Source organism: Excalfactoria chinensis, chromosome 4 (genome assembly GCF_039878825.1).
Source record: "Excalfactoria chinensis isolate bCotChi1 chromosome 4, bCotChi1.hap2, whole genome shotgun sequence".
Lineage (NCBI taxonomy): Eukaryota > Metazoa > Chordata > Aves > Galliformes > Phasianidae > Excalfactoria > Excalfactoria chinensis.
In genome coordinates this window covers 65862582-65883467 of record NC_092828.1, presented here as the reverse complement: position 1 = coordinate 65883467, position 20886 = coordinate 65862582, and the positions used below count along the sequence as shown (strand labels likewise).

General features: G+C 38.0%; 2 protein-coding genes across 4 annotated transcripts in view; one reads left to right on the top strand and one right to left on the bottom strand.

Annotated features, from left to right (window-relative positions):
* GASK1B (golgi associated kinase 1B) overlaps window positions 1–2447 on the bottom strand; it is a 14035-nt gene extending 11588 nt beyond the window's left edge. Inside the window, exons 1-2 of the mRNA XM_072335776.1 lie at window positions 2274–2447; window positions 389–1468 (exon numbers count right to left, since the gene is read on the bottom strand). Of these exons, the coding sequence (XP_072191877.1) occupies window positions 389–1385 (997 nt within the window). The 5' untranslated portion in view covers window positions 1386–1468; window positions 2274–2447. The remainder of the gene's footprint in view (window positions 1–388; window positions 1469–2273) is intronic.
* Window positions 1–20886, top strand: part of TMEM144 (transmembrane protein 144) — a 24297-nt gene extending 3411 nt beyond the window's left edge. The window contains exons 1-13 of one of the 3 annotated variants that reach the window (XM_072335778.1): window positions 1542–1617; window positions 8090–8155; window positions 8819–9025; window positions 10088–10210; window positions 10665–10764; window positions 11269–11349; window positions 12965–13046; window positions 13775–13848; window positions 14643–14761; window positions 16083–16202; window positions 16650–16747; window positions 18689–18742; window positions 19423–20886. In XM_072335778.1, coding sequence (XP_072191879.1) covers window positions 8887–9025; window positions 10088–10210; window positions 10665–10764; window positions 11269–11349; window positions 12965–13046; window positions 13775–13848; window positions 14643–14761; window positions 16083–16202; window positions 16650–16747; window positions 18689–18742; window positions 19423–19506 — 1074 coding nt within the window. In that variant the 5' untranslated portion in view covers window positions 1542–1617; window positions 8090–8155; window positions 8819–8886 and the 3' untranslated portion in view covers window positions 19507–20886. Of the gene's footprint in view, window positions 1–1541; window positions 1618–5217; window positions 5287–8089; window positions 8156–8818; window positions 9026–10087; window positions 10211–10664; window positions 10765–11268; window positions 11350–12964; window positions 13047–13774; window positions 13849–14642; window positions 14762–16082; window positions 16203–16649; window positions 16748–18688; window positions 18743–19422 lie in introns of those variants that run through there. The other 2 variants (XM_072335777.1, XM_072335779.1) reach the window with 2 other exon arrangements.

The following is a 20886-nucleotide window of genomic DNA, read 5'->3' as shown; positions in this document are numbered from 1 at the left end:
AATATCAAAGTCAAATATAAGAGATGAGAAAAGTTAAATAAAAGGCAAATATCTATTGAATCAAAAGGAACCTTCTGGAATTTCTTTAGTCAGTTTGTACAATGCCATGTGACAGACAGGTGACTGACTCCCTCTTTTTTAATCATTACTAATTCTCATGGACAGTGAATCATTACTGCTTTCAGCAACTCAACTGTTTTTGTATTTAGTCTCAATTTGGAGGTACTGCATTGTTTGGACAGTACAATTACCTGACAGAAATTACAGGCACATTGGCTTTACACCCTTCCAGCAATGGGATTAGTTCTCAGACTAGCACAAGTTAAAGCTGCTGCTGTCCTGTGGTTAATGTGGGATGGGGGAGCTGAAAATCATAGGAATGCATTACCTTGAAAGAACTCTGATTTCCTGCTTACAGAAGGCAAGCTCCTGTTTAGCCCCAAGATCCTATCCAAATGAAAAGCAAACACTTCACTCATGTCAAGGGGTCTTTTGATGATGCCACAGTGCCCCTGATTGCAGGCAGTTCCTGTGGTGCTAGGACCACTCTCAAATACTACCAGGACAGCTTTATGAGAAGGTAGTTCTTGGATGCTCTCTATCCGTGAATCTGCCAACATACGCATGCTTAGAATGTCTTCTTTGCTCAGCCACGAGGGAGAGCTCTCACTGTAAATCCTGATGTTACTTTCCTCAGCCTGAGGCTGTGCTTTAATCCTTACAGAAATCCCCCCAGGTCTCTGGTGCCCCCTCGCCCTGACTGCCATTTCCTTATGCTGGAGTATATCCAGTTGGTGTTTTCTTCCCTCCAGAGAGGTTGCTGCTCCCATTGCATCCACAGTATGAATGTCCCTCCCCGGCTGCTGAAAAAAGATCTCTTTCTGGCCAGTGAAATCGGCTTTTGGGAAGTGCTGCCCATAGGACAATGGGACTGCATGTTTCTTCCTGCGCTTTGGCTTCACCGTGCCTCTGATATTGGCAGGCTTGCTGCGCTTGGACCGTAGGGTGATATAAACCACGTTAGGTGGCACCAAGGTCCCATTGCCACCCAGATTGGGTTCCTGGAAGCTGGGTGGTGACAGGGTGCTGTCCAGTGGGATGCCCAGAAAAGAAGTTTGTGCTACATCCTGGAGACTTCTGGAACTGATCGTTTCATATCCTCCTTTATATTGGGGTAAAACGTGGCCCACTTGACTGACGAGGAATCCCAGGTAGATCACACATGCAGTGCCCAGCAGCAGATTCCTCCTTGTCCTCAGGCGCCTGCAAGTCCACAGCCTTACTGTCCATGGGGAGCACAGGCAACAAATAAGCAAGTTTTTTATTTTACCTGGCTGATCAAAGAAGGTCATTTCTGTAGTGAATCTGCATGATGAAAATGGCATACAGTCTTCTGTACACTCCAGCCAGGATGATGATGCATGATTTCCCTTCTCTGTTTTCTATTTCTCCTTTCCCAAAAAGCTTCCTGCATGGGTGATGAACAGAGGCTATGGATATGCCTGGGAATGTGTTTAGTTTTAAGGATACCGACACTCCACTTCTGTAAGCTGCTGAACTCTTATCAGCCACCACAGGACAAGTGATTGGTTTCAGAGAATGAATGGAGCCTGCTACGTAAGCAAAGTTTACTCGCTTGTAGCCTAAAATATCTGAAGTTCTCCCTTGCAAACTGCAAAAAGAAAATGGTTAATAGTACCATTTCATTTCATTACACACATTCAGCATCTGTGGCTCTATATTTAAAAAGACAGAAGTACTAAATGAGACAATATGCACCTAGAAATGTTCCTGAATACATCTTTCACTTTCTAATTTCAGTGTAACTTAAACATCAAAGTCATGAAATACAGGCTCAAATTGTAATCTCAGCTAGCTGTCTGCCAGTGTTAGAAGAAAAGCTTATCAAATCCAAATCGTTATCTTTTTCTTATAAGACAGCCTTTACTAAAGCTCATGTTATGGAAATGCTGTCAGTTACACACTATTAACAACCAATAAGTGTAACAGTTAAATATGCATGTATTCAGTAGTATAAAAATAAAGTAGCAGTAACAAATTTCCCTAGTTTAATGTAAATACAGTTCACATAACTCATAAACCAACATTAAAAATGAAAGACAGTTAATTACACTCTTGTGAAGCCATAAATTAGGACCTAGCAGTAGTTTTTCAAGTAAAAATCACAGTGCTTTATATATCCTTTCAAAGAAACACAGATAGAATAAGTGCATACTATATGCTTATTGCTATAAAAGTGTAAAACCTCTTACCTATTCAGCTTGACTCATCCTTTGCTCTGGTAAATTCCTTAGGTTAATAAAAATAACTTTGTAAAACTGACGTTCTCAAAGAATTCCAGCCCATATTTTAGTTTTAAGTACAGTTCAAATTCATGTACTTCATTACAAGTTAAACACTGTTTGGAACCTAACTGTACTGGGAGGTTGTTTGCATACGAACTGCTATAAACTTACATGAACCTCACGTTATGAAAAAAAAAAAAAAAAAGCAACCAACCCTCTTCTATTTTAAATTCTGTAATGAAAAGTTCTGTGAAGTAAGTGCCTTCCAAAAGTACATTCCATTTATTTCTAACTCCTGAGGGCCCTCTAGTGAACTGCACACAAATGAACAGATGAAATTCCCATTTTTCCAGGGTTTTCTAAGAAGGCCCTCTGTATTTGGAAGCATTTGAGAACCATACGTTCTTGGGAGGAAAAACAAACAGTGGCTTTTAATATGCTATTAATATGCTTCTAAACAGGAGGGTTTTCTATTTGTGCTTTCCAAAATGAGGACAGCACAGTCACTGTGCAGATGGGAGAGTCAAGGCAGTAAGAGCTTTTGCAGAGCTGAGCAGTGAGGTAACGGTAAAGCTATGACTTCTGACTCCTCATCTGCTAAAAGGAGAAAATAATAAAACATACATGTTCACTGCAATTTAAACTAATAGGGATGTTGCCTGTTCCACAATTAACACTCTAGGGGGAACAGAATGATTGAAGGATATGCTTATGTTTGAGATGGTTATAAAACTTTTTGAGTGGATTTTTTTCGCTGACCACCACTTTTGTTTACTGAATTCAAAAAGCTCTGGACAATAATATCAGTATAAATATAGCTAATCTTGCTTAAAATTGTTTACACTTTAAAAGGGTTGCATGATATGGACCTTCTCAGATCAGGCTTACATGCTGGAGGGCCCTGCTTAAAGATGGAATGGTGATTAAATGTGCCCTTTTGACCAAGAGAGAACATAAATGGGTCCTATGAATGGCCTCCTGTGTTCCATTTAATAAAGTGAATGCAAAATATCAGCAAGTTAGAAGGGTGAAATCAGGGCACAGAGCATATATGCACATACACGTAAAGTCTCTTGAAAAGCTCAAGACAGGTTTCTCACTTTGAAGATAAATAATGAGAAGTAGACAGACCATTTAAGCAAACAGTTTGGAAGCAAACAATTCCTCATGAAGCTTGTAACCACTGTACATCTTTCAGCTGTCTCAGGACATTATTATTCTTTTCACCTCGCACTGCTAATAGCACAAGCCAGGGAATGTATCACACTGCAACAGCTATATACGAATGTCCAGTTCTTGCATGCAGACTGTACAATGCAGACTGTCCATGGCAATCAAGCAGTTGTGAAACACTGCCTGTTCCAGTTACTAATACTTTTCCTTTGGCATGGCATTTCTTTTAAATTTTGCAACCTATGCAATCTTCTTACAGCAATTCTTTGCAGATTATCTGGTGGAAATTATAAGGGGATACAGGATATTTCCTTTCCTAATTTCCTTTGTAGCCTAGAAGCTAAAATGTGCTGTACCCACTGATGTGTAGTGATGACCACTGAAGTGGTTTTTTTTTATGATTTCTGTGATTATAACCATAGTATTTCCTCAATTCTTCATGTTCAGGAAAGAGAACTCTTTCTTTAATGACATCTTGTTAAATTTATTGGAATGGACGGTTGCATGTGTTCAACTAAATAGGATTCAATATCTTGTTAACTGCAGAGATATTTGTATCTAAGTTTCTTCTCTGGATCTTTAAAAGATAACACATTAAGACGTTGGGTTTTTTTTAGGGCTTATGTACAGCTCCAGTGCCCTACTAGATTTCACAAAACAGCCAACAAATGGCTCTGGACTTGTTTGGAAAACAAGCTTTTCTTTGTGTTTCAGGAAAGATAAAGATATGTTTGTCCTTTGGTAGAACTCTTCTACTCTATGCAGCAGGGCACAAAAGTGAGTTGAAAGGGTAATTTCTTTGTCTTCACCAAAAATCTGGAGTATTTTTTTGAAAGAATAGAATGAGCTATGAGAGTTGTCTCATCAAATACTGACCTCAATTGTTGCAATTTGCCTTTCTATACTTAGCCTGCAAGTCTGTATTTATTTCTTGCTGCTAACTATTTTTGTAGTACTACCATCAGTGTCCATTAAAGTCAGTTTCTTCTTATGTCTCTTCTTTATATACCCATATTCCACAGCTAGTGTTATCTCTTTCTAAGCTTAGGGGCACTGGAATAGCAAAGCTAATATTGGATTAGATGAAATTGAAAAGGGCAGTGGACAGAAGTTCTTTTCATTCCTAGGCACAGAACAGCTGAATTACACATTTTGAACTTTTTTTTCTGTCTTATTTTAACTGCTGAAACACACCACCATCAGTGTCTTTATTTGTAGAATAAACCAGATCAATCTGTGTTTGTCACAAGGACAGACTTGCACGTTGAAATGGCTGAGGTATGGTGCAGTCCCATCTGTATGGAGCCTATAGGCCTGAGAAGTTATGCTGCGAGAAGGAACTGTCATTATTACAGTTAACGTAGACCTGATTTCACAAAGCATTGCTTTAGAAGGCTTGTGCTGTGTTTTTAAAGTTGTCAACGTGAGCTGGCATCTGGAAACTGTACTTCAAGAGGACAGAGAGAGATGTTTGCTTCATTACTAAATGTGCTGACTAATAAGTCTATGCTTCAGTTGCTGTGGGTCAGATCCTTACAGGGCAAACAGCGAGAAGTGCCATGACATATGCGTGAAATATTTCTTTTTTACGACTTGGGTTTGATTATTGAACAATGCGGCAGCTTATGGCAGCTGCTCGCCCCGGCCCGGCCACAGTGCCTCGCAGGCGAAAGCGGGCGGCAGCAGCCCAACCAAGGCAGCGTAGTAAGGGACGGAGGGCGGAGGCGGGCCCATGCGAGGGGCGGGACAGGCCGGGTGGGAGGTTGGAGCGACGGGGTGGCCGGTGAGGCGGTGCGGCAGAGCTGGGGTGAGCAAGGGGGGGTGGGCGGCTGGTGGGGGCAGTTGCTATCGGTTTCTTCTCAAGCGGTGCGTGAACGCTTGGCCTGCGTGAGCCCGAGGAAGTGCAAGCGAGCTCTGCTCGCTCGTGTTCCGCCTAATGGCGGCGTTTAGGCAGTGGCAGTCTGCTGCGGATCGTGGCTCCCTTCGGTATGTGTTGGTTTCAGTAGGAGGAGCAGAGTCTGGCAACGTAGTGAGCTCAGCTGCCCGTTTTTCCATGCTGCTTGTTTAGTGAAAGCGTGGCCTGTCTTTCAAATGCATCGTCGTAGGGAAGAGCAGAAACACTTGTCTGGCTGCTCGTTAGTGGGCCTGGTGTCACCTGAGCAAGCCTTTGCTTCACCAAGGAGCCAACAAGAGCCTCTTAAAATACCCTTCTTTAATGGGAATTGTGGTATAGGAAAAATGTGCAAATTAGCAGCATTAGATACAGCTTCTAAGCAAACGAACAAGCATAAGCAGTTTCAGATTTTGGCTGTGCTGTGGATCCACCTTGTGATGGGAGCTCACTTCTTGCTTAACACAGCTGTTTGCAAGGACTGCACCATTGTGTTACTGTTGCAGTAAGTGAAGGTAGTAGAATCACTGAATGGCTTGGGTTGGAAGGAGCCTCAGTACCCACCCTGTCCCAATGCCCTGCAATGAGCTGGTTGCCCCTGCACCAGAGCAGCTCAGGCTGCCCAGTGCCTCATTCAGTCTGGCCTTGAGCACCTCCACAGATGGGGCACCCCCACCTTTTCTGGCCTCACTGCCCTCTGGGTGAAGGATGAGTGAAGGAACGTGGTGGTGTATTTGTGAGGAAACAGTGAAAATAGTGAACGTGAACTGTCAGTGAGGTAAACCACTGAAGTTAGTGGGATAAAGCCAATGTATACAAACAAAACTATATTTCCTCTGCAGCTTAGGAACCCTGAAATACCTTTCAGTAAGGACTACTTACTGAAGAACTTCTTTAAATAACAGAAACAACTGTCTCTTATTTGCACTGTGTTCTGACATCCTGACAACTTCAGCAATAGCCCTGCTGTGTATTTGTTAGCTGTAAGCCATTGGAGGTGCATAAGCTATTCATCTGGCAATTACAGGATTGTAGAGAACAAAGGAGGTTTTTCAGGAATCCTCTGAAACTCTCCAAACAATACTAAGGTTATTGTCCCAGTACATGCAGAAAAAAATAATAGTGTAGTTGACTTAATGCTGTGTGTCAGTACATTATTTGCTCTTGACACTGGATCATGGATTAATTTGAGTTTGGAAGGGACCTCTGACAGTCATATAGTTCAGCTTCCCACTTAAAACAGTGCAATCATTGAAGTGCATCCAGTATCTCCAGATCTTGTCCAGCTGAACTTGCTCTTGAAGTCATTGGACTTAGAAGTTGGCCCTGATGTTTAGCTAAATTTGGAGAGTAGGTACCCAAAACCTTGGAGGGTTGCAGAGTTGTCATCAGACTGAATGGAGCATACTCCTCCTCAATTAACTGAAATGTGTGGGCTTTGTGTCATAATTATAGCTTTACAATTATGCTGTTGTCTTCAATGTGTATTTTTTTGTATCCCTTAGATACTGTCTTGCCCTACATCCCACAGATTTTCTTCTAATGGATATAAAAATGAAGTATTTTTAACATGGCATTTTTACGTAGACTAACAAAATTTAAAAGGACCTTTAAATTTGAAAAGTTCTTAATATTTGAAGTGAATAATGACTTATTTATACTTATTTATTTCAAGGCTCAAGAACTGACCTCTGCATTCACAGAGGTGCAATGTGATCAGCTTCATTTTTATGTCTTTAATAGCATAAAGGCTTTTCCACAGGAAAAAGCTTTTGTGCCTTGCTTTTACGTGAAGGGCATTTAATGTGCTATGATTCAAGCTAGCTGATGTAAGCCTTTATCTATTCTGATTTATTTTTGTGATGTCACAGTGTTTCTTAGCATATCGGTTCAGTCTTGGAAGAAATTTCAGCCATATTACTTCCACTGATAGTGTCTTCATGTCCCAGGTGAAATGTACTTTGCAGAAGTCTTTTAGTATAGTGAAAATCATCTGGCAGAAATGATCTACATAGGTAAGGAAAGTGAAGAGTCAATGAGAAAAAGAGAACTGAAACACCTATGCCATTGTGCGTTTGTAGTATGTCTTTAGATATCATCTGTGTCTTTTTGTAAGTATTTAATGAAAAGATGATTTTTCAAGGAGAGAAATTATAGGAACTGAATGGTATCAGTATTTATGGGACTGAATTTTTCACTTGCTAATACAACTGTTTAAATTCAGCCAGCGCTGATGACTCTGCTGAAACTCAGATAAAAGCACTACCTCAGCAGCTGTGGTTTTCCATGTCCTAAGGACTCCAGAGAAGCCGAGGCTGGTGTGGCTCAGCTCTTCCTTTTCAGAGAGTTCACTTGCAGCACCTCTTAGCTGATTTTGCAAAATTACCTCCATCCTTTTTTAGCTTCTTTCCTCCAGGCAGCACTTAGGCCACTACGCTGGGGAATTTCAAACTGCATTGGGATGTCATTATAATCAGAATAATCAGCCTTACATCAACAACAGGATTGCATACCTCTATAGATATGCCCCTTTATACTCACAGAGTAATTGGTTATTTTTAACAGTGAAAATCTTTCATTGAAAAGAGGAAGTCTAGAGTATAGGATAAACAACCACTAAAATCTGTATTGCCAGTTAAATATTGCAGGTTACAATTCCAAGCGCTTTTCTTATATGTTTGTTTCTTATATGTTTACTTTTTTATATACCTGTCTTCAGAGCCACTTTTGCTGTCAAATCCACATCAGAGGTGTATGGGACACTTCTGCTGAGTGTAATCTCAAGGTGAGTCTCCAACTAAAAGAACAAAAGAAGAGGTTGTTATGTGATGAAAAAATTCTATGGCTTTCACTTGTAATCCTAAGGAATGAAAGGAGAAACTGTTGAAGCAGCTTGTCCTTCTGCTACCCAGACGAAAAGATGAACCTTTATTCCTGCTTTATACCAACTAGATCAATTCTTGTGGTTTAGTATGTGATACTAACTATGGCAATCTGTTGAATCTCTATGCCAATTCACTACTTGTAGGCAGAGAGGTTGCAATTTACTGTGGCTTCTTCCAGTAATGGTTTTATCTAATTTTCTAATCCCTGCTTTTTTATGCACCTGTGTGACTAGTTTGCCTGCAGGAGTAAAAATGTTATGATATAGTGTCTCCCTAGGCAGCAAGGTTTCATGTAAGTCTCAGAGATTCGAATAATCTACATTCATGGTGTTGTGTTTTCAGACATGATTTCTATGCAGTTGAGTGTGAAATGCGCCAATTGTTTTGTGCATCTGTTCTTAATTGGCATGTTATTACAATTTTATGGCATGGAATTCTATGGTTTAGTTCCCAGTTCTTTCAGACTTATGAGAGAGAGACATAGGGTCCTTTAAGTTGGAGGTTTCTGAACTAGCGTGGTATTTTTAATACTTAACATGTTTAATTCTGCTCTGTGATTTCAGAATCTTTCAAGACCTGCAGAGAAAAACAAACAAACAAAACTACAAAAAGAGACACCTTCAGTGCAAAAATGAGCTTTGAGAGAGCCTACAATACCTTTAACATCAGCAATGGCACAGATCTAGCTATTGGATTTACCTCTTCCACAGTAGCTGTTCTTCTGTTTGGGACAAATTTTGTGCCAGTTAAAAAATACGATACTGGTGACGGTAAACTTATTTACATTTTTACTTTTATTATTTTTGCTAGTAGGAATAATATATCATCAGCAAATGTGAATGTTTCTATAGGTCAATTTATAAGTATCAATGTAGTCTGCGTCTGTGCTTAAACTATCTTTCTGATGTTAGAGTGCAAAGCAGTAATGTGTTAGTTCAGGATATGGTAGAAAAAAGTTGTACACTTTAACAATAATGATGATTTCATGAGCATCTTCAGATAGAATGAGAAGATCTTTTACCATGCTGGGGATTCTGAAGTACATACAGTGTCCTTTATAACACTGTAAATGTTGTTGGACTTTGGAATGTTGCACTTTTGTTGTGGACCTGAAATAATGAGACCAATAAGAAAAGGATATTTTTATGCTTATAGTTAATAACACCAGTGAGAGGAAACATCGCTTCTATTTTCTTATAATTTCTTTAGCACGTTATCACTTTATGATACTAGTTTCATGTTGCATTTGCATGATTATGTGAAGCATAGTCAATAACCAATCACCAGAGGAATATATCTACAACCGTGTTATTTTAATGTTATTATGTGCAATACAGACTCTTTCTTTTTTTGTACCAAATACAGTCCTAGAAGGACAAGGGTAGTTTAAAAATAAAAGTCTTAGCTGGCATGAAGTTAAACAGTCTGCTTTGTTGTCCCTTAGAGATTCAGCGAAGGTTGGAGTGATTTGTCCAAACTTTGTTATCCTCAGTGTTCTGTATTAATGAGTTGGACCCTGAAGGAGTTTTGTCTTGGTCAGCCACCTGCGCTAGCTGCTACTGGGGTGGTGGGAGAAGCTTTCAGTAACTTAATATCCTCTTTGTCAGAAAACTATCAGAACTTTTATGCATTTGAGGGTTGGGCCGGCAATTTGTTAAGTAATTTATTAAGTAATTACTTGAGTGCATAGCAGGGAATAGATTGACAGAAAGTGACCAACTTTCATTTTTTTCTGTGCTATTTAAGCTAAAAAACATGTGTTCAGAGGTAAGAGACTCACACTTGTAATGCTTTGCCATTTTTCTCTCATGCACATTTGCTTTTTTTCATAGGAATGTTCTTCCAGTGGATTCTCTGTGCTTCCATTTGGATGGTTTCTTTGGTGGTCAATTTAATCCGGAATTGTCCCCAGTTTTGGCCTTTGGCTATGGTAGGAGGTTTCCTGTGGGCTACAGGTAAGTGTTCCAATCCTTGAAAAACAAAGTAATCCTAACTCACCACAAAAGCAGCACCAAAACTATTTCCATGTATGAGGTAGTTTTTTGGCTTTTCTAGTCCTGCTATTAATGGAGCTTTACTTTTGGAGCAAATATTACTGTGAATAGTAGTACTGCATATGCTGGATGGACCTACTTAATGCCTCCAGCTTTTTATTTCATAAGCAGGAAATTCGCACCAAAAATAACTTTTAAAACAATGTTGAGGAAAAGTCTGTGATTTAATGTATTTATTTTTAAGAAATGCTACCTAGCCGTAATTGCCTCAACTGTATTACCTTCTGAACACTGTTAGACTAAATTGATAGCTGAAATATGGAAGACCGTGGTCTAGTTTAGAACTGATTTTAATTTTGGTGTTGTGGGTCGTTGATTTTTTTATTATTATTTATTTATTTTCTTTCTTTTTTAGGCAACATCACAGTTGTCCCTATTATTAAAACCATAGGCTTAGCTCTTGGTCTTTTGATATGGGCTTCTTTTAATTTGCTGACAGGCTGGGCAAGTTCCAGGTGAGCATTTTAAATTATGCATTATTAATGTTTCTCTTTCCTTGTTAACAACCAGAGTGTAAGAAGTGTCACTGATAAAGAGGAAAGGAGGATACATTAAAAATCTTTTTCTTTCAATGTGTAAAGTAGTCAGATTAATTATTTTATCTTTTTTGTTTGTTTGTTTCCATTGCCTCAATAGGGAGAAAATGCCCAGTCATGTTTATTAACATAATTGAGTAAATAATGTGGGTTTTTAAATAAAACCAGAGCACTGTCTTCTTCAGCATGGATTGATAAAGCAATTGAAATTAACTTTGATTTTTAAATACCCACATTAAAAAAAAATCAATTTCAATTTAGATTTCTTTTCAGTTGGTTTGCGCAAACCAACTGAAGCGTCAATCCAATATTTCTAATATAAACTTCAGCAGAATTATTTCTGTGAATAAAGATTTTCAAGACTAGTTTATAGTATTTGGTATGCAATTTGTGCAGCTAAGAGTAAGTAGTTAAATGTTCCAGGTTTGGATGGTTTGGAATTGACCCAGAAGAGGTAGCAAGACCAGTCCTAAATTATATTGGAGCGGGACTTTCACTATTAAGGTAAAAAGTTATGATTGATTTTTGTGACATAAAAATATATTTTATAACCACAGAAAAAAATAAAACCAGCAGGCAAATCTATTGAAATATTCTTTGCACATTGATTTACCACATTTTTGAGTTGTCCATGCCTCTTAGTTTTTGTTTTGTTTCCATACGTAGATTTCAGCACAGAAATGTAGTTTTATGCTGGTAGACATTGTCAGGACAGATCTGTAGTGCAGTCATTGTAGCAGCTCCCTGTCTATCTAATCTCTAACGGCTGCCATATAATGGCTTCCTTTGGGATCTTTGGAAGAACTTCTCATTTTATTATTAGTTTGTCATTTGTGTGAGTTCAAGTTTTGAGCCAAACATAAAGATGGTGTTTGTTAGGTAGCAGTGTCTGTGCTTTCCAGATGGTTGGCTAAGGAGCGCTTTCCAGGAACAGAAGGGTGGCCCTAAATGCAGGGGCCGTGGGCTTGCCATAGGGATGCTAAGCAATAGATGCACAAAATACCCCCCCGAAAATGTACAAAACAGGAGAGTTAAGAACATGGAGAGGGTAAAGACTGTCCTTGACTGCTGTGGCTTTTTACTAATGGTAGTAGCACATGATATTGAGAGGTGTTCACTGAACGGTAGCAGTGCTGCTATTCCTGCCTGGTGAATTCATTCAGCTCACCAGCTGCTTCCTGCCAGTTCCTGAGATATCACAAAAAAGGGATCAACACGGGAAAAGATCCTTACCAGACTTGTTTTCCTGGCACACTGCACAAAGCATATGTATATTGTTCCATAGAGCTCAGAAGCACGTGTTTCATTTTAGCCTCCTGGGTGGCACCTGTGCATATTTACCTAGTCCCTCTGGAGGAAGTTGGCATATTTTTGTATCTATCCATATGGCTTCAGCAGGAGATAAATCACTCTTCAGGGGGAGGCATTCTGTTTGTGACTATGAGAAAGAATTTGTAGAACCTTAAATTATCTTGCTGAAAAATAATTTAAAAGAACAATCCAGAACGTCACTGTTCTGATTACATATACTTACTTGATTTCTGGGAGCTGGGCATAAAAGTAGAAATGTTCCCCTTTCTTCTTTGTTTTAATCAGTCAGTGCATTGGAGCATCGCTAAGCCATACCCCTTCTCCTTCTGCATGTGCATGAGGCCCTGTAGGAGCAGTGTTCTCCCAGTTGCACATGATAGAAGACTCAGAAAGACTAATTTCCCTTAGGTACAAAACCAATTCTGTGCAGTTTGAAGCTGTTGCATACAAAGTTTCTGTGCAGATGCTTGACTATGTGTAGTGTTGTACAAAAGGGCACTGTTATCTACCACAGCTATTATTAGCATGTGTCTGTAAATACACACCACAGAAAGGAGATATTTCAATACCATTATATAGAAGAGAGAACTTTAAAGACTAAAATAAGATCAATCTGTTTACTTCTGCTTAAGTGGTTTGTTACAACTATTCAAAGCGATTGTGTTTTTAAAATGTATTGAACTGAGTCTAGGGTAGTAATGACAATAAAATAATATGCTTCCAAATACACCTTTTGTCTCAGGATGCTAAATGTTATATCCTTGTGATCTGACTTGTGGTATTCATTGGTGTGTTTTTCTCTTCTGAGCGCTGTCATATTTTTTTTTATAAAAACTGAAGTCCAAACTTCTTCAGCTTCGTTAGAAAGCACGCCATTACTGAGAGAACCTGTAAGTACTCTACAGATACTTTACAGCAGTGAAAAGATGTAACTGTTTAAAAACGACAGTGAAAACTGCTTAATGTTAACATATTTGGTTAAAATTCATGGTAAATTACATAAAGCGAGACAAATACGCATCGATGCATTATATTTTATTTGTACATTTGGTCAAATGTAAGCAACAGAAAAGGCTTTCCCTTTCTCAGCTTTCTGACTTACAAGTACTTATTGCAGAGGTTATGTTATAGACAGTGTGTGTTTCTTCCCTCTCTGAGAAGAGGAAGCAGTTTTAATAAAAACTTAACTAAAATAGCAGGAGAATGCTTAGGGGGGAAGGCAATGGAATGCATAAGTGCTCTCCCAGATCTTTGCCACGTTGCAGAACCAGTCCCTGATTTGCAGTGCAGGGTGAATTTTGAAAGGCAGACCTGCATGTAAATTGTAAAAACGCTTGTGAGTGCTCTGTTACATAGTAAAGCCAAAATCCAAAGCCAATCATTTACAGGCTTTGAGATAGATCCAGTTATTACTGTTATGTTTTTGGGTGTTTTTTTTCTTTTCTGAAATGATTTCTCTTTTCTTTATTCCAAAGTATTTGTTTAAATTCCTCTTGTTTTTCCTTCCGTTATTATTTTCTTAGAGAAGAACTGCTGTATTAATATGATGTTTGAGATGCTGTTTTCTTTTTAAAGGGGAAAAAAACAGGACTGAGTAAAAACTCTGATCTTTCTACAGTCTGTTAATGCTTCTGAAGATGCCTCTGATGTCTCATGGGTGACCAGTCTTTCTCCAGTAAAAAAAAGATTTGTGTAAGTCGTTAACAGAGAAAGTAACTAAACACGGGAAGAACAGAATTTACTTTGTAGTTTTCCAGGCATAGTCATGCAGTATTAAATAATACACTTATTTGTATATGAATATAGTAGCTTAGCTAGTTGAATAATTCTCTTCTGTGTTCAGTGTGTTTTACCCTACCAAAGAACAACATTTGCAGAGTAAACATCAATAGCAATTATGTTATTACAGAGTTGGTTTGTATCATGTGGTTGATTAGCACCAGCATAAAAGGAACCCATGCTTCCAGGTGTGGTTTCCAGGTGAGGACACCTGGAGAAAGCATGGCAACATGGAAAGTAAGCAGCTGAGGTGGTCCAGGGTGGGACTGGTAGCTTGCAAGGGGACTGCTGACAGCCAAGGCCCCACTCATCTGGAAGTGGAGAGGGAGGTGCAGTGATCCTGGAAATTTTTGTGTGGGAAACACTGACTGCAAAGGGAAGCTGAGAGTGGGGGCATTTTAACTATATTTTTTTGTTTTCTCTCAGCTTCACTTTAAAAAAAATACATTGGTTGGTGTGGTTAATTCAGATTGCAGGTTCTTGGCACAAGAATTATCTGTATTACTTTGCCATGAAGTGCAGGAAAACTGAATTACTGTTTTGAACAATTTCTGCTTTAAAAACAATAAAAATATGCTTAAAAAGTTAAAAAACTTAACATCTGTATGGCATTGCTAGCACTTTTCTCGGATGTTTTTCAGTGTATTACTTACTTCCCTAATTAACACTAGGCTCTTCTTTTTTTCTGATTTTTGCTGTTTTTAAAGAGGATGTAGCCTAGCTGTAGTAGCTGGAATACTCTACGGTTCCAGTTTTGTACCAGTACTTTACATCAAGGACCATGGAAGAAGAAATGAAACTATATATGCAAGAGCAAGTCAGTTTGGTAAAGGCTTCTACTTTGTGTCATTATTACACAGTAGTCTTCTGCTTTCGTAAAGGCACAGGATGAAACTGTTCGTACTGCTGGAAATACAGTGATAAAATACAAGTTCTGCACTACGTTACGTTTTATCAAGTTTGTTTTTATCTAAATACTGGCACTCCCTTTTCCCCAGAGGTGACTTACACCATTAGAAAACAATGAGAAACAACCCAGAAGATACCATGCTTATCTCACTTACTTCACATCTTGTTAAATGTAGCTAGCACTTTCAAAGTACCAGGTTCATATGCCAGGAACATGAGGTGCAAGAACTCGCTCAGTTGCCAAATTAGTACACTAGTAAAGGAAAGTAGATAGAAAATAATTAATGAGCAGAAAAGAGATATAAAATTTCAAGTATTTAACGTCTTTTTTTTTTTTTTTTTTTTTTTTTAAATGGAAGCCTTTTGTGGAAATATAATAACTACAAATGTTTCTCAAGAAACATTTTCCTGAAGATTTAGTATAATTTAGCAAGTAGTACCAGCAGCAGTTTAAGGGCCCCCTTGGACAGAACAGTGTTGCTGTTAATGTTGTTTATTACATCATGTACAGTTTCTTTTGAATGCAGCAATTCATATATTCCCAAACTAGACACAGTATTATTATTGTAGTTGCCTTTACTGATGAGGACTCAAAGTTCAGAGGAGATAGGGATTACCTTGCTACATGCTTCAGCTTTACCACCTTGGGAATGCTTTGTTTAGCACCTACCCGATCTGTAAGGGATTTGTTTTTGTTAGTGATTGCAGTGGTCAAAATTGTGATGCATTCTTCAAGTTAAGAAAGGAAAAAAAAAATAAGAAAAGGCCGTGTTTATCTTCCATGGTATGTGCAGTTATCTTTTAAATGTATAGCATAAAGAAATAACTATCTACAGGAATGTAAATGTGGAGGGTTAAGAGAGGATGTGATTATGTAAAACAACTCCCCATCACTTTTGTAGCCCCATTTAAGGATTTTCTCAAGTTTTTTTTAATAAATTAATACAGTAGCTTGACTAATAGAGTTACAAAAAATAACAACTCACAGGAATGCATAAAGGCTTGTGATAAATGCTAGAGTCAGTGCAACATTTAACTCATGTTTAATAAGGATATGTATGACTAACCAAATCCATCCATAGTCAGACTGTTACGTTAATCATAACCACAATTGAACTTGAATTGTTAGTAGTAGCGTTTTATTTATTTTTGTCTGTATGAATACGGTCAGTGAAATAAATGTAGTTAAAATTAGTAGCTGATATTTTGGGCTAATACAATGTTGCAATCTCTTTCAGATTTAGATTATGTTTTTGCACACTTCAGTGGAATATTTCTTACAAGTACTGTCTACTTTTTGATCTACTGTGCAGTCAGGAGAAATAAACCTGATGTTTATCCCAAAGCCATACTACCAGGTATGACTGTTAAGCTAGTAGCTAATTATTGTTAGTTATTCATACTTTTTTGCATTGATTACTTCAGTCTGTGTGCTGGAACTGTAGTTAGCCTTTAAAGTCTCTTTATTTGACTTTGTTTTGAAAGATATTCCTATTAGGTTCATTAAGGTTAGGAAACAACCTTAATTTTACTCTAACCTGAAAAGTGACATTGCAGTCCAATTGTTGGATTTTCAAAAACTGACCCTGCCTGAGAGGAGAATACTTTGCCCAGGAAAGTGTGAACTTTACTGATAATTTGGTACTTCAGTTGAGGTAGCTGATTTTATCCCTTGAGCTTTGGTCTAGATTATCAGAGCTACCTTGTTATATTCAGTTTTGCTATTATGCTATAAAAACAGATGTTTCACAAATGGCTGTCTATATTTTTCTGTACATGTTTTTGATCAGAATTTATTTTTCTAGGGTTTGTTTCTGGTGTGCTTTGGGCAATAGCCAATTGCTGCTGGTTCATCGCCAATCACTATCTCAGTGCTGTAGTCAGCTTTCCGATAATTACTGCGGTAAGTATATAACAACAGAATCTCTGACTGGAATTAAAGTGAAAGCTCTTTTACCCATATTTGTGGAATTTAGTTGAAATGTTGACATTCCTGCGGCTTTTCTTCTTTTTTTATTTTTTCCCCCAAGAGTATGCATTGCCTCCTTTGCTTGTCTGTGCTTTGTTTTATTAGAAACTTTCATGACTGTGGCAGGCACCATTTTGGCCAGTGAAAAGTGGAGAAGTTGAAAGAGACTTCAAACTGTGTTAAAGCCAATGCTCAGGAAACATAACTGTATCAATATTAAATAGCGAACTGAGGTGATTAAAAGAAGAAAAGTTACGTGCTTTCATCTCACCGAGTAGATATTGCTCTGGATTTTTTTCAGTTGTTGTTTTTCACTATCAGTTATATTTCTTAATTAAGAATGAAGTATTTTTTACTACAGCTCTTGAGCACATCTAACAGCATATGAATTGTTGAAAATAATTTTCTTATACCTAGGCAGGGAAAATAGCTGTTTGATTCCTGCTTATGATGCTGTACCTTTCAAACAGTTAACATCAGGAAGTTGCATAAATTCCATCACTATGTATGAATCTGTTGTTATTCCCTCAAGAGTCTACTGAATGGTGCTGCAAAGCTGGATAACTTCTGGCAAACTGAGGTTTATAAGTATGAAAAAGTTCTGCTGAATGACTCTATTTTGGAAAAAAAAAAAAGCTAATGAAACAATAGGGATTAAAGTTTGCTTCAAGATGCAGTTAATCAAAATGAACTCTGCAGTATGCAATTTAAAAAAAGAACTTGGCATCATTCTAGTTAGAAACTGAAGGATTAATGGAAAGCAGCTTTGGTAACTTTGGTTATCAGCATACGTAAAGGGCAAGGATATAAAACCATTAAATGAAACATTTTCAAGACAGCACTGATGAGAAGCTGCCTGTCTTTCCCCTGCTCCTTTACTTCACCCTAGAGGGAGTTTCAGTTATTCATCATGTCCCTTTAACAATTAGCTTCATTAAAAAAAATGCATTCCTCTGGCAATGTAAGTTGTTGAGAAAGGGAAATAGCACCATAGTCATTATGTAAATAATATTTTGCAATTTCACTAAGAAATAGCATGTGCAAACACACTCAGCACAAGGTGCTGTTTTCTCCTGCTATAAATTTTTGTCCTATTGAGTTTACTTAAGATAGAGAGAGGAAGACAACTGTCCAAACATCTGTCAAGTGTTTCGGAGAGCAGCTGTAATGGGAAGCATTTGCAGAGAGTTTCAGACATTTTCTTATCAGACATGAGAATTCAGGTCATTGCATACACAGGAGAAAAAACTGTATTACTGGGAAGTCTGGAAATTATCATTGTATACCACTGTTTGCTGTTAGCTAGGAAACCTGTAAGACAACATCGCAGATAAAACACTGGTTTTCCTGACCTGTCTTAACTGTCTGGCTTTGTGCTTTGTCCAGATCCCTGAAATACAGGAAATAACATTAGTATTCCAGTCTCTTGATATCATACTGAGCGATAAAATCAAACTTTGTTGAACAGGTTAGTCATAGTAGAGGAAATGTTAGGAATATCCTTGATGGCTGCCAAAAAAACCTGAATAGTCCTCTGAAATGTGATGATAGATCAAAGACTGTAGTTTGGGCATATTATTTGGAGTCTCTAAAAGAGCGTGTAACAGCTAGTGCAGATCCCACAGTGTAATTTAGAAAGAAATCATGCCCTTTCTTAAATCAGTCTTCTACTTTGTTAGCCCTTCTTGATGATTTACTGTATCTTACCTTAGAAGGTCACTTAGGTGATGATAATGCTTTTTCCATGAATGTTGTAATTATACAGGATGACATAAGCTTGCTATCCAATGAAATGCAGCTACCCTTAAAACAATAATGGGAATGTGGCACATTTTAAGGAAATGCTGTAATGTACAAATGAATCTTCTTCCTTAGGGTCCTGGCCTTATTGCTGCAATGTGGGGAGTCCTTGTATTTAAAGAAATCAAGGTAATCTTAGTAGATCTTTCACCTAGTCTCTCTTGTGTTTGTCTCTAGCTTGTAGAGCTGCATTACCTGATGAAGAGCTCTCTCTCTTTAATTTATCCACCTTACAAGTATTGCATTATGAAGCTAAAAGTCATGTCATGCAGTAATAAGTTTTCCAATAAGTTTTTTTGTTTTCTTTTTTTTCCAAGAAAAATTAAGAACTTTCAACAAGTCTTATAGGAATGAAGATTGGAATTCTGTAACTATGAGCAGCAGGGAGAATAAATAAAGACTGTAGCAAGGTCAAGAAACAGGATGCCAAGCATAACCTTTATTTGAGCTAGTTCTTCCAGTGGGGGCAGGGAAATTGGCAGTTGCCCCAAAAATCATGTGGACTAGCAAACCAAGATCAAATTCTCCAAAGGACCAAACAGTGAGGCAGAGTGCCCTTCTATTGACAACATAGAGATTCCTAAACTGATATGCACAGAACAGGCTAATTTACTAGATGTTAACATAGCATGGCTGAAATTATTTTTCTAGTGGAATTTGAAGCTTAGCAGCGTAGCCCTAAGATTCTCTTAGTTATTCTGTACAAGATTCATAAATATGTAATTTGCCATTACAGATGAGATTACCTTTTCATGTAACGAATAGATTTGTTTTATCATAAAATTAAATGAAACCTCTCATCTATCCAGGGCCTGAAAAACTACGTATTACTCTCCGTAGCGTTTTGCATCATTTTGGCTGGATCACTCTCCACAGCTTTTTCTAAAGTTTGAAGAAGATCATCTTACCAGTAGATGGTGCTACTGTCTTGTTTAATCAAAAGCACAGCTGTACAGATCAACGACTGTTTGCAAAACGCATGTCCAACATCTGGAAATGGTTATTTCTACATTTCGAGGATATCAAAGGATCTCATTAAATAAGGCCAGATGATTTCTTAGTTACTGATTTTGCTGGTTTAGGTATGAAACTTACATCATCATAAATGGCAGTTTGCTGCTGTAGTGGTGTAGAAAGGGAGTCAGTATTCTGTGTGTGTTTACTAATTAATCCTATTCTAATGCTCTGTCTTACTGATTAGACTATATTATGTCTTGGAATATTTATGTTTTAGAACTAATTCAAAGATGCCAAAGTTGTTTTTTTATTTAGAGGCATTATTCTTTAAAGATACCAATTCATATAAAAATCTTCCAATCACTGCACAATTTTGAAAGAAATGCAGAAAAAACAAAAAGGGTGTTGAAAAATAAACTAGTGCTTGCTGCTTATCTCTTTGTTTCAGTGCCATAAGGTTATGTAGAATTCATGACCATGCTATGAATTGTTGGGGTTTTTACCGAACTCTTGTTGAGCGAACTAAATCTGTCTAGAAAAATGCAACACTCAGACCGCAGTCTTAGGAAAAAAAACAAGAGGAGCAGCAGAGCCATTATTATCATCTACTTTTATAAGCACTATTCAGGGACACACATGATAATATGATGTACTTCAATACCACAGCTTGGAATTTGTAGCATGTTGAGATTGCATTGTAATTTCATTAAATTTTTAATCTGGAAAAATCATAGAATGGATTGGGTTGGAAGGAATGTTAGTGATTATCTAGTTCCCACCATGTGTAATCTATCCCCAGCTGTGCTAGGAACAAACAAGCGGCATTGCTGGGACTGGGGGGACCTAGTTTACCTCTAACCTTGACCAGCTGTTTCCCATCTTCACTGCATGAAGTGCTGTAGGCCTTGTCTGTTTCTGCAGTATCTTTTTTTGTTTGGTGCTATGAGTACCCCGAGTGTCTTGGGTTCTTCTGATTTTTGCTCTCTCTTGAGAGATCCTTGTAAGTTCATGTGTGGTATGGGCCCAGCATTCTTCTACCAGATTGGATTGTAGGAAACATTTGAATCTAGTAGGGCAGGAGCACCTTTGCACTTTGATTGTTTGGCTTTCTGGAACAAACCCACAGCAATTGCATATAAATACATGAAGTTTTGTATGGTCCTCCAGTCTGTATTGTAAAACTATGAGGTGCAACATCTTAATTGCTTATTGTTAGAGCATTAATTACAATTATTGTTTGAAAAGACTCAAATGTTGGTTTTGTTAAATGTTTTTTAGCACATTCCCTATTGGATTTGCCTTTTTGCCTCGCCAAT